General features: G+C 38.5%; 1 protein-coding gene across 6 annotated transcripts in view; it reads left to right on the top strand.

The window, feature by feature from the left end:
• The window catches only part of hdac9b (histone deacetylase 9b), a 542,867-nt gene that overhangs the window by 417,411 nt on the left and 111,698 nt on the right, over positions 1-13,758 (top strand). For all 6 annotated transcript variants that reach the window (XM_055661563.1, XM_055661579.1, XM_055661556.1 and 3 more), the window contains one exon: positions 7,841-7,944. In XM_055661563.1, the coding sequence (XP_055517538.1) occupies positions 7,841-7,944 (104 nt within the window). The remainder of the gene's footprint in view (positions 1-7,840; positions 7,945-13,758) is intronic.

The following is a 13,758-nucleotide window of genomic DNA, read 5'->3' as shown; positions in this document are numbered from 1 at the left end:
CTCTGTAACGGCTGCTCCAGTATTAACAAGCACTTTCTTCTCCAGCATGCTGACCCCATAGACATGGACTTCTTTTCTGACAACGAGTGGTTGATGGGCAAAATGCAATGTCTGTTGATAGTCTATCTGTGAAAGGGATGAAGTGATCTGGAAAGTTGAAAAAGGTGCCAGAGATAGTCCAAGTGACTGATGGTACTGATTACATTGTCATCTTCTCCCACAAGAACAAAGGAAATTTTCAGATGACAGTGAGGAATAATGTTGAATTGCTGATGATATATGGAGTTGTGAGGATCTGTGGTTTTGTAAAATGGAAAATGTGTAAAGGTGTGTGTGTGATGGTAATTGTAAACATATTATTGTTATGCACATGATGGAGCTGTATTGCTTGGAACAGGAGGTACTAGCGACTGCAGATACAGGAATCTTGAGCAAAAGACACAGTGCTGGAGTATCTCAGCAGGCCAGTCAGCATCAGTCTGACAAAGGGTCACAACCTGAAAGGTTGTCTGTCCTTTTCCTTCCACAGATGCTGCTGAGTTCCTCCAGCATTATTTATGTCTGCATGGAACGGTTGTGTGAGGTTGGTGGAACATATTTTTGGAGATGTGATTTGATGGATTATCCACTGAACTTGAACATGTATGTGGAGGTCAATAAGCATCTTGCTTAAGAATTTGAGATACAATCTTATAATATTGGCAAAATATATGGCATGACAAGTCTACCAATCAGCTTATTAAGCCTGCTCTGCCATTCAGTGATATCACGACTGATCCAATATTAGCCTCATCTCAACTTTCCCACACTCTCCCCATTCCCTTGTATTTCAATTCCCTTGAAATCCAAATCTCCGCCTTGTATATATTCAATGGCCCTGCTTCCTCATCTCTCTGGGATGGAGAGTGCCAAAGATTAACAACCTTCTGAGTGAAGAAATTATATCTAGTCTCCAACTTTAATATGTGATCTCTTTGTGTTGGAATGCTTAACCAATAGGGGAAACATCCTTTCAACAACCCATCCTGTCAAACTTACTCTTAATCTGTTATGGTTCAATTGAATCAATTCTCATTTCTTTAAACTCCAATGTCAACCCTTCACCCGAGGAACAACCTAGTGCATCCCATCTGTGCTGCCTTCAATGTAAGCATATCCTTCCTTAAGAAGCATAGGGGAGTGTAGTGTGTATCTGCAACATGACAAAATTACAGCCTCCATCCAAGAGAGTGTAGGCATCTTCTCATACTCTTTGAAACGCTCACAGAAAAAAAATATCTTTAGGGCAATGAAGATGTTAACATACATACTTCATGTTGTTTTTAGCTGTGGGGCATGTTTCTAAACTCCCCTAAGTTTAGAATAAATATAATTAGATCTTGGAAATATTTAGCATGCATTGTTTATCACAACAGTTCAAATATTAAAAAAATACAGTCCAATGTGAATGAAAGCCTGTTTCTGGATTCATCCCATAAATAATATGAAGAGAAAGTTTCAGGTCGTTTGTGTGGATTGAAAAATTGCAGTGTATTTACTGTATCTTCAAGTTACAATTGTGTGTACCTTGAAGAACTTATTACCTGATTAGAGAATCCAGGTAAATGGTGAGCAAATGTATTTTTTTTAATGTATTTCGTCCCAAAGAGAAACAGTACCAAAGTTAGATACTTGGTAGGGTTTTACTAAGTAAAATAAGCAGCAATAGCCAAATCTAATTATTAAAACATTACAACAAATGCTGTGATGAGTTTAATAATGGTCTTAATTGGTCGAAGGTGTGACCTGTACAAAAAGGATGGGTTGCACTTGAACCCGAGGGGGACCAATATCCTGGCAGGGAGATTTGCAAAGGCTACTGATGAGACTTTAAACTAGAACGGTTGGGGGGAGGGACTCAAATAGGGAAAGCTAGTAGTCAGTTTGTGAGACAGGAGGTAGAGAAGGGTAGCACTCGGACACAAAATGTAGGGGAGAAAGAAGAAAAAGATAATAAACAGAGAATACGAGGGGGTGGGTTTCTTAAATGTGTATATTTTAATGCTAGAAGCATTGTAAGAAAGGTGGATGAGCTTAGAGCCTGGATTGACACCTGGATGTATGATGTTGTGGCGATCAGTGAAACATGGTTGCAGGAGGGCTGTGATTGGAAACTAAATATTCCAGGATTTCGTTGCTTCATGTGTGATAGAATTGGAGGGGCAAGAGGTGGAGGTGTTGCATTGCTTGTCAGGGAAGATATTACAGCAGTGCTTTGGCAGAATAGATTAGAGGGCTCGTCTAGGGAGGCTATTTGGGTGGAACTGAGAAATGGGAAAGGTGTAGCAACACTTATAGGGGTGTATCATAGACCGCCTAATGGGGAGCGAGCATTGGAAGAGCAAATATGTAAGGAGATCGCAGATATTAGTAGTAAGCACAAGGTAGTGATTGTGGGAGATTTCAATTTTCCACACATAAGACTGGGAAACACATTCTGTAAATGGGCTGGATGGTTTGGAGTTTGTAAAATGTGTGCAGGATAGTTTTTTGCAGCAATACATAGAGGTACGTACTAGAGAAGGGGCAGTGCTGGACCTCCTGTTAGGAAATGAGACAGGTCAGGTGGCGGAGGTATGTTGGGGAACACTTCGGGTCCAGTGATCACAATACCATTAGTTTCAATATAATTATGGAGAGGGTCAGAACTGGACCTAGGGTTGAGATTTTTGATTGGAGAAAGGCTAACTTTGAGGAGATGTGAAAGGATTTAAAAGGAGTGAATTGGGACATTTTGTTTGATGGGAAGGAGGTGGAGGAGAAATGGAGGACATTTAAAGATGACATTTTAAGAGTACAGAATCTTTATGTCCCTGTTCGGTTGAAAGGAAATAATAAAAATTGGAAAGAGCCAAGGTTTTCAAGGGAAATTGGACACAGTTCAGAAAAATAGAGAGATCTACAATAATTATAGGCAGCATGGAGTAAATGAGGTGCTTGAGTTGTATAAAGAATGTAAAAAGAATCTTAAGAAAGAAATTAGAAAAGCTGAAAGAAGATATGAGGTTGCTTTGGCAAGTAAGGTGAAAGTAAATCCAAAGGGTTTCTACAGCTATATTAATAGCAAAAGGATAACGAGGGATAGAATTGGTCCATTAGAGAGTCAGAGTGGACAGCTATCTGCAGAGCCAAAAGAGATGGGGGAGATATTGAACAATTTCTTTTCTTTGGTATTCACCAAGGAGAAGGATATTGAATTTTGTGAGGTAAGGGAAACAAGTAGAGTAGCTATGTATACTATGAGATTCAAAGAAAAAGTACTGACGCTTTTGAAAAATATAAAAGTGGATAAGTCTCCAAGGCCTGACAGGATATTCCCTAGGACATTGAGGGAAGTTAGTGTAGAAATAGCCGGGGCTATGACAGAAATATTTCAAATGTCATTAGAAACGGGAATAGTACCGGAGGATTGGCGTGCTGCGCATGTTGTTCCATTGTTTAAAAAGGGTTCTAAGAGTAAACCTAGCAATTATAGACCTGTTAGTTTGACGTCAGTGGTGGGCAAATTAATGGAAATGATACTTAGAGATAATATATATAAGCATCTGGATAAACAGGGTCTGATTAGGAACAGTCAACATGGATTTGTGCCTGGAAGGTCATGTTTGACTAATCTTCTTGAATTTTTTGAAGAGGTTACTTGGGAAATTGATGAGGGTAAAGCAGTGTTGTCTATATAGACTTCAGTAAGGCCTTTGACAAGGTTCCTCGTGGAAGGTTGGTTAAGAAGGTTCAATTGTTGGGTATTAATGTTGGAGTAGCAAGATGAATTCAACAGTGGCTGAATGGGAGATGCCAGAGAGTAATAGTGGATGGCTGTTTGTCAGGTTGGAGGCTGGTGACTAGTGGGGTGCCACAGGGATCTGTGTTGGGTCCACTGTTGTTTGTCATGTACATCAATGACGTTCATGGTAAATGGTAGTGAGTTGAGGAATGCAGTTGAACAGAGGGATCTAGGAATAACTGTGCACAGTTCCCAGAATCTCATGTAGATAGGGTGGTAAAGAAAGCTTTTGGTGTGCTGGCCTTTATAAATCAGAGCATTGAGTATAGAAGTTGGGATGTAATGTTAAAATTGTACAAGGCATTGGTGAGGCCAATTCTGGAGTATGGTGTACAATTTTGGTCGCCTAATTATAGGAAGGATGTCAACAAAATAGAGTGAGTACAGAGGAGATTTATGAGAATGTTGCCTGGGTTTCAGCAACTAAGTTACAGAGAAAGGTTGAACAAGTTAGGAGCTTTATTCTTTGGAGCGCAGAAGGTTAAGGGGGGACTTGATAGAGGTCTTTAAAATGATGAGAGGGATAGACAGAGTTGATGTGGATAAGCTTTTCCCATTGAGAGGGTAGATTCAAACAAGAGGACATGACTTGAGAATTAAGGGACAGAAGTTTAGGGGTAACACGAGGGGGAACTTCTTAACTCAGAGAGTGGTAGCCGTGTGGAATGAGCTTCCAGTGGAAGTGGTGGAGGCAGGTTCGATTTTATCATTTAAAAATAAATTGGATAGATATATGGACGGGAAAGGAATGGATGGTTATGGTCTGAGTGCAGGTAGATGGGACTAGGGGAGAATAGGTGTACGGCACGGACTAGAAGGGCCGAGTTGGCCTGTTTCCGTGCTGTAATTGTTATATGGTTATATGGTTAATATAAATAGTTCCTTAGTAATTGTGAAGTACATGTTAAGCAAATGCAGTATAATATGTTTGTAAGTGGCAGGTCTTGAATCCTATGCTACTGATGGCACGATATCAATATTTATGAAGCATTGGATAGTGGATTACTTGAAGTAATAGCTGCTTGTAATAATCATTTTATTGCTAGTCCACTTTAAAAACAAACATCCTGGATGTGCTGTACATCACTAATTGTGGGACAAAAAAGTTAATACACACCAAAATTTACAATCAAAAGAAATAGTAGGAAAAGACATGTAAAATAAAGAAACATCAAAAACACCACAAACAGAAGCAAAGCCTCAGGCATGGTCAAAAGCCAGGGAGTACAAATGCGTTTTAACACTGGATTTGAAGATGGACAGTGAGGGGGCCTGTCTGATGTGAATTGCAAAAATCCATTAAGTGCCGGAGCAAAAAAAAAAAATTTTCTATCCCCTTTGAGCTGAAGACCTCGGTACCAATCCTTATTAATGTTAAGCGGTCAGGAGCAGGAGAAACACCGGGCAGGAGTGTATGGCAGCAGCTACCAGAGGTAAGCCCTTTAAAGTGCATTCTTTTTTAAAAACAAATATTCACTTAAAATGAACCCGAAAGTGCACCGGGAGCCAGTGTAGGGAGGCCAGAATTGGCGATATGTGCTCCCTCTTTCGAGTCCCTGTCAAAAGGCGAGCAGCAGCATTCTGAACCAACTGGAGACGAGCCAGTGAAGAACGAGCAACACCAAAATAGAGCGCGTTACAGTAATCCAGTGAAGTGAAGCTGCTTGTCTTCTCAGGCACTTGCTGTCCATGCCTTCCTGGAGGCTACAGATTGTGGGTACAAATCAGTACACATTAATAATTTAAATCTAAAGTAAATAAGTAATCGATGAAGGAGTTAAAAATAGTTAGGGCAAAGTCACTGTTCTCAAGAAGTGGCTTGGGTTTTCCAATCACCACAGCCATCTTCCTTGTCAGTTGAGAATTGCAAAAATCCATTAACTCGAGGTAAAAAAAAAAACATTTTCATCCCCGTTCTGAAGTACCAATCCTTATTAATGTTAGCCAGGAGAAACATAATTCCTGCACCTACCATATTAAGCCCTTTAAATGTGCTGCTTTTACCTTGATTCACTGAATTAGTTTTACTATTTGAAGCCAAACTTTGTCAATTGTTACTTTGATGGGTAGTAACTTTGCACTGCTTCCTGGGAGGCAGTACTGAATACCAGAGATGAATGGTGCTTGTGAACCCATTACTGAATTTTACCGAGCACATTATTTTTGAGTAAGGGGCAACTGTAGCGTTGTTCACTATCCTTGTCATTGCGCAACTGATTGGGATAAAGCAAATGTGATTCATGATTATGGCATATAATTTTCAAACCATGCGCAATAAATACAATTATATAGAAATAAAACCCATACTGAAACATTACTGTAATTTCTACATGGTGAAACCAAAATGTGTAAAATTACCCTTTAATAAAAAAATCTGACAATGTGCACTTTAACCACATGTGATTTTTTTTTTAATACAAATCTCAAATTGTGGAGTACAAAGGCAAATAAATAAAAGATGGGTCTTTGTCCCAAACATTATGGAGGGCACTGTATAGGCCAGATCAAGTGAGGATGGCAGATTTCAACATCTGAAGTGCTTTAATGAGCAAATGGACTTTTATAAGAGTCTGGTAATTTTTTATGATCATGACTATTTCCCTCCCCCATTAGTAACAGATCAAAGTCCACAGTTACAGTGGTCAGTTTTGAATCTGCATTTGAGGAGGGTTAGCCCAGGCCTCTGTGTAACCACTCCTGCACCTATCCACCACACCTCCACAAGCACAAATATGTAAGACATTACAATCTGTGACAATATATCATCTGATTCCCAAGGTTCCAAGACAGTCTCAAAGTAACACTGGAATATTAATTGTGATGTTTTAATTTTTAAATCATAGCTTTGCTTTCTATGCACGACAGTCAGTTTTCTACATGTCATTGATGAAGGATTAAAGATCGTGGTGCTAATTTAGTGATGAACAATTCCGAGTTAAAGCTATGTAGCTATATCACCAAAATGTATAAAAAATATTGTGGATGAAGCAAGTAAAATGTTTCTGTTACGCAAGCCCCATCTATTGGCAGATAATAGAATGCAATATATCTGTGAACTGTAGTTAACAGAATAACCAAGTCATCCACAAGATTTTTAAAGAATGCTCATACAGAAATAATACTCCTAAAATCATACATGCAATATTTGGTCTTTAAGTGGTGCTAATCTTGCTAGCTCCAGTCATTGTAGCTCCATTACTCTGGTTGATACGAGTACTCTTAGGATGAGGGAAGAAAAATGTTAGCCAGCCTTGACCAGTTCAGTTCTTGACTAGTTCAGTTATTAGTTCAGTTTAGTTTATTGTCAGGTGTACCGAGGTACAGTGAAATGCTTTTGTTGCACGTTGACCAGCTAGTGGAAAGACAATATATGATTACAATCAAGCCATTCGCAGTGTACAGCCACACGATACAGGAATACATTTTAGTGCAAGGTAAAGCCAGTAAAGTCTGATCAAAGATTGTCCGAGGTTCCCCAATGAGGTAGACAGTAGTTCAGGACCGCTCCCTGGTATGGGTAGGATAGTTCAGTTGCCTGATAATACTTGGGAAGAAACTATCCAATGACCAATGCATATGCGGCTCCAAAGTGTAGTCACCTAGTAGGAACAATCAGCGGTTTAGTAATGGTCGAAAGGCCTGTCAACAAACCAAGTCTGGCTCAACTACAATGGAGGCTAGTCCATGGAAAACAGGATGTCTTTGTGAATCACATTAATGTTAAACCAACATCACACAAAAAAAGAAAAAATACCTACGAGTCCATGCTCCTCAGTCAACGTGCTGTTGAAAGCTCAAAAATATATTAGATTTGTTAAAAGGTAGAAATGCAAAATCTGCTTGGAGTATTAAACAAGGCCATTTAGAATGTGTAAACATCTTCAGATTGTGATAGTTGTATGACAAAAGGAAGATTGTATGCATTGTAAGCAAAGTCTTTGCTTTGCTGATATCATTTACACTGTTGCTACCATCTCTATTGCAGCTTCTGACTTGATTATTGTTTTCTTCTTAAAGATTCCTCGGTGTGCAGCAGTGCCCCTGGATCTGGTCCAAGCTCTCCCAACAATAATTCCAGTAGCATGTCGTTGGAAAATAGATTATCTACTTCACCTGCCGAGGTAAGACAAGTGTTTGACAAGACGAACCATCGTACTTCTGTCTCCTTCATTTTCACCCTCGTGTCCCAGCTCACTATCTTCAAGCCAAAAACTCTTCTGCCCCACCCTCTTGCACACTCGTTCTTGACCCTCATGTTTTGCTTTTCTTTTAAATTATTTTTGGCACCGACATCCGCAAAAGAAAATTCTTGGGGAATAATTTACACAATAAAGCATTGGAGAAGGCAGCTTGATAGAAAACAGCTGAGATTTCAGGTGTGCTGTCAGAGCTCTGTGAATGACTCATCCACTTGATGTTTGACCCCCCCTCCACCCCATCCCCCACCTCGGCCTTTGCTGTGCCATCTACAGATGAGTGCTCCGTACAGTTATACTTAGATTTACCATGGTATTTTGATGCTGCTACTGCAACAATCTCTTCATTGAGAATCACGAAAAAAGGTTTTACTTTATCTTTCTGGCAAACTGTTCATTCGAATAAAAATGTCTATTTATCCAACAAGGGATAGTGTGCATGAACAAAAGAAACACAATTGCATTATTATTTCCCTGAAACATTTACCCGAGTAGGGCAAACAAGAATCAGAGGACATAGGATTGAGGTGAGAGGCAAAAGATTTAGGAGGAACCGAGGGGCAACTTTTTTGCACAGAGGGTGGTGGGTATATGGAACGAGCTGTCAGAGGAGGTAGTTCAGGGAGGTATTAGAACATTAAAAAAAAAAACATTTTAACTGGTACAGAGATATGAAAGGTTTCGAGGTTATTGACCAAATGCAGGCAAGTGGGACGAGTGTAGATGGGGCACTCTGATCGGCATGGGCAAGTTAGGTCAAATGGCCTTTTCTATGCTGAATGACTCTATGATGGATAAACATCCAATTCCCGCAAGATGGTCGGAAAAGTTTTATTTGGGCATTTCTTTTGAGTTGGTGTGAATATTACTAATATAAATGGATTTCTGAAAGTGTATTCTGTTCATTGTTTTAAGCAGAACCATAACTGCGTGCTGCAATCAGTGCAGTAGTTTGCACTTTGGACACTATTCGGGTACTACAATTGGATTGGGGACTCCAGTTTAAAATATTTTCCATGAGCTATATGAGCAATACCATTGATTTTTGTAGCTACCTCCAAAACCTTTTACAGTGCCAACTGTGCTTGTAGTGCAGAACCAACAGAACCAACTACCACAGCCCACTTGCCTTAGTAATAGGGAGATGCTTTGCTAATGTACGTCAGCTCCAGTATCATAGCAAGTGGCTTCCACTAAGCTAATGTATCTGAGACACAAAGACCGTCAGAAGTTGCTGTATCACTTCAGGTTTTGTCACTATCACTCTCATTAAACGCCCTTATTGGCCTGTACCCTCTTAGCTCCACTGTACAACTAAATTGCAAACACCTGCCAGAAAGCAGAAAGAAATGGTAAACCAAATCTGTTGGTTAGGACTAAAACATCTTTAGTGTGTTATATACAATAATAAATAGTCAGCCTGATGTTTAACGCAGTAATTTAATCTGAGCTCTCTTGATCTTTTCTCTTGGGCTTCAAGACAGCGGTTTATCACATCATCACTGCACCTCAGCTAAATTACAGCCTAAAACATTGCCTGCAATCTATTAGTCTATGTATGTGATAAGAATTTGTAGAAAATCACTTTCCCAGATGTTACCTGGTAGAAAGTGTGTGCTTGGATAACAGTAGCTTAAAGTCCATAATTACAATTAACATCTTATTGTTTAAACATTTGTAGGCTGTGGTGGAGATCCTTCATCAAATATATGACAAGGATAATTGACTGAAACAAGTCAGATTTCTGTTATTACCTCAATTACCTATTCTACTATAACCATTATTAAACTTATTTTGAATGTTATCATAAATGTAAAAAAAATTAAAATTAGTGCCCATTTTAAAAGTCACAACATATTCACACTGCATTGAAAGAAGGACAATATTCTAAGGCTAAAATATTCTAAAGCTAAAACTTTTAGAGAACAATAGATATTTTAATACCAGAAATAAAGGGAGATGTATTGTACATGTTGTGCACAACAATATCTCAAGAGGCTGGTTTGTTTGTGGCCCCGCTGTTAAAGTAATCACATTATTAGCTTGCTAATACAATGAAAATAAAAAGAACGTTAAAATAGATTTGATGCTCAATTATTTGAAATTGGCAGTGTGCTTTGTGACCTGGATGAATCCTGGCACTTCCTGCATTAGCAGACAATCAATATTGTGACACCTTTGTTTTCAGTGACCTGTTTATGGGTGCAGACTCTCTGACCTAACGTTTCATGTCAAAATGCTCCTATAAACCCTTGGTGGGAGGTTCCACGGAGCAAAAACACTTGTGTTTTTCTTCATGTTAAGAATCAACCAAAGCCTGCAAGAGAAACAGCATGGTACTCGCGGGTTGCTTTTTAATGTTTTTTTTTGTCCTGGATAATTGATATCTCAGAACCTAAAGGTCTCAAAAGCGGTGGTGACAAATTATTATAATTCTGTCAGGCCGGGACCCCGTAAACTGCTTTCCACACGGAGGTGGCCCCCTTTTTTTGAATCACAGATGCTTTTTTGTTTGGGAAGTAAGAAATGATTGTTGCTGTACCGTTACACTAGGTGTTCTTTTACATCCCGGTTTCTCCTCTGTGGTCAGAGTCATGTTACAGCTGGGAGCCCCCAAGAAGCAACAAAATAGAAAAACTATAACTTTCTCTTGTGTTCTTAACTGCAGAGCAGAACATGTGGGACAGAAATTGATCTAATTGGGGATAAGAATTAGGCCGGCTGTCCTGCCCTTGCTGCTAAAATTTCAGCTACTATTTAAAAAGAAATCGGAAGTGAGGCCGGAATTAATTCCTACTGCGTTTAACTGTTATGAGATATTGTAGAATGTTGGACTGTACAGATTGCTAATATTATTGTCAACACAATGTTCAAAGAGTGCCATAAATTCAGCTACACTTACAGTTCCGAATATTATCCTTTAAGTTGCGTGGTAGTTCTTGGAACTGAGTGCAATACAAGGGTGGGCAAGAGATTGAAAATAGTTGGTAATTTAAAATATCAACAATAGAATTTGATTCAAGAAACAGCTTACATAGCTAGACTAGACCCTTACAGCTGTATTCTTTCTGACAATATTCTTAGTTTATTTTATTTTAGAGATACAGCGTGGAAACAGGCCCTTCAGCCCACCGAGTTCGTGCTGACCAGCGATCTCCGCACATTAACACAATCCTACACACAAGGGACAATGTACAATTTTACAGAAGCCAATTAATCTACAAACCTGTATGTCTTTGGTGTGGGAGGAAACCGGAGCTCCTGGAGAAAATCCACGCAGGTCGCAGGGAGAACATACAAACTCCATACAGACAGCACCCATAGTCTGGATCGAACCGGGGTCTCTCGTGCTGTAAGGCAGCAACTCTAACAGTGCCACCATGCCGCTCCCTAAAATTCTTCTGGGACTTTTGTGTCTAGACACCACTGCAACACCAAAAATCAGTTAGTCACAAAAAGCAATGCTCAAAGGGGTTATATATATATTGAGGAACAATTATTGTTCACAGGCCAATATTAAATATGACACGTTTGTCATGTGTTGCCTTTTGGATGGGAATTAAAAATTGGAAACCCCTTTAACCATCCTTGAAGTTCAGATCAAGAATAAAGTTCCCAAGACATACAGAGTAATTCACCCTTAGCATGGTGGGTATCTTTTGTTTCCGAGTAGATATTCTTCCCCCAACCAACGTGCCCTAATCTTGTTATATCAGTGTTATTTCCTCCATTTCATCTTGACAAAATTTTTGTTGTATTGCTCTTTAATATCATGCATTTTTAAAAAGATTTTGTGGCATATCTGAGAAATACCATGAAGTGTACTTAAATCTATATATTTTTCTCTTCATTGATGGCGTATCATTTCAAATCATGGATAGCCGTAATGTACTGTGTAAACAAAGAAAAATATATATCATATATTTCCACTCATTTTGAAACATGTTAAGTTCTGTTCATTGACTATTGCCCATCTTCATTGTCAATGTTACTCTGACAAAAATGTGTCTTTGTATTGACTTCTTGCTTACTTGTGTCTATCTATGTATTGGTTAAAAACACAGGTTGATTCATTATAAATTTTCCCTCTTGTTTCGATATATTTATAGTCCATAACTGTTATGCCTTGAACAACAATCAGAGGGTGGACCAGCCTATTCAATTAAAATGTAAACTCTTAATGGTTTGCCTATATGTTTGATTAGCAGATCTAGTGAATTCAATTATTTTAATTGTCTCGTTTAGAAAACTATCTACAAACCTTTAGGAACTCCCATGTCAACTATGAAGAGCCATTCACATTGGGGGTTAACAATGGGTGCATGTATTAGTTTCTGCCATTTTGTGCAGGAATAATTGAGTCTCGAGCCATCACTTACAAAGGTTAATAGGTTCATTAGTGTATAACCCAAATTTATTCAGGTTGTGTATCCTATTGACACTTGAACAGGAAATAATGCATAAAGAGTAATGATGGAATCTGTGGACTGAAATGCATGCTTTATAACACAGGCTTCATTGCATGTTACCTGGATAGATTCACAGAGATTGATTCTGAACAGTATTATTGATCTGAGGAATTGAACCTGAGAAAAAAATACCTGGTGTTAAACCTCAACATTGCAACATTCACGGCGCATTGTACCCTGCACTAAATCATATTTCAGCTGAGAAAAAGATGAAAAGTATTAATTTAATGAATAGGTGTTATTAAGCAGATGTAACCCTACTGTGTAATCTTTGGTCTTAAATTAGCTCAATTAAGTACAATGTTCTCCAGAAACTGATGTACCTTGCAGAACATGAAATAGATTTCCCAATAAAGCAACTTAATTTGCTGTAGATAATAATAGAGTTCCTCTTCAACTTAATAAAAATAAAAGAAAACATGGAGATCTTTCAACAGGTTAAACAATCTAAGAAGAGAGAAACAAAATTAATGTTTCAAGTTGATGACCGTTCATCAGAACTGAATTCTGCTGTTTGATAAACACATTGCTAACTGTAGATTAACATGATTTTAAAATGATATATTTTTCCATTGCAAGCTTATTCTCATCTCCATTATTAGTGCCTACCTAATGTACTGCCCTCCAAGGCAGATGGACAGTGAGTTCTAAACCATATTTAAACCATGTGGTTTTGAATAGAATTCCAGTAAATGAGCAAGAATGGTCTATGTAGGGGTATCTTTTCAATCACAGAACTACTTATGACATGATTTGGGCACAACTTCCACTATCCACGGTTTTAAAGCTCAATACTATTTTTTGACATGTTAAGAAAGGAGGAAGCTATGTTTAAACTTCCCTAGTGTCTTATGAGCATTTTAAAACTGCCATGAATAGCAAGACTTCTGAAAGAATTATAAATATTGGTTACAACCAATAATGATCCTTCAACTTACATAACTTTATGGTTAGCTCATACAAGCCCCTGTATGAAATTAGGAATTGAACCCACATTCATTGACCTAAAGCTCCAAAGCAGTCCCAAATGTCACAATACTCACAAGAACAAAAATATTTCTATGCATAGAAAATAACAAATGCCTGGGAAGGAATGGGAAATGGCTCCTGATGTTTATGGGGCAGATATTGTTCATTTGTTTGCTTGTGTACTTCATTTCTCAAAATATCTGCCAAGATTTCTCCAGGCCCCATCTATTTTCAAATAAATTAGAGAGAAAATAGATTCCACAGCATATCCTCACATTCTCCATTTGCCTGGTTATCCTTG

This window comes from Leucoraja erinacea, chromosome 2, assembly GCF_028641065.1.
Source record: "Leucoraja erinacea ecotype New England chromosome 2, Leri_hhj_1, whole genome shotgun sequence".
Taxonomy (NCBI): domain Eukaryota; kingdom Metazoa; phylum Chordata; class Chondrichthyes; order Rajiformes; family Rajidae; genus Leucoraja; species Leucoraja erinaceus.
The sequence above is the reverse complement of the archived record's forward strand: the minus strand, read 5'-3'. Positions and strand labels throughout refer to the sequence as shown.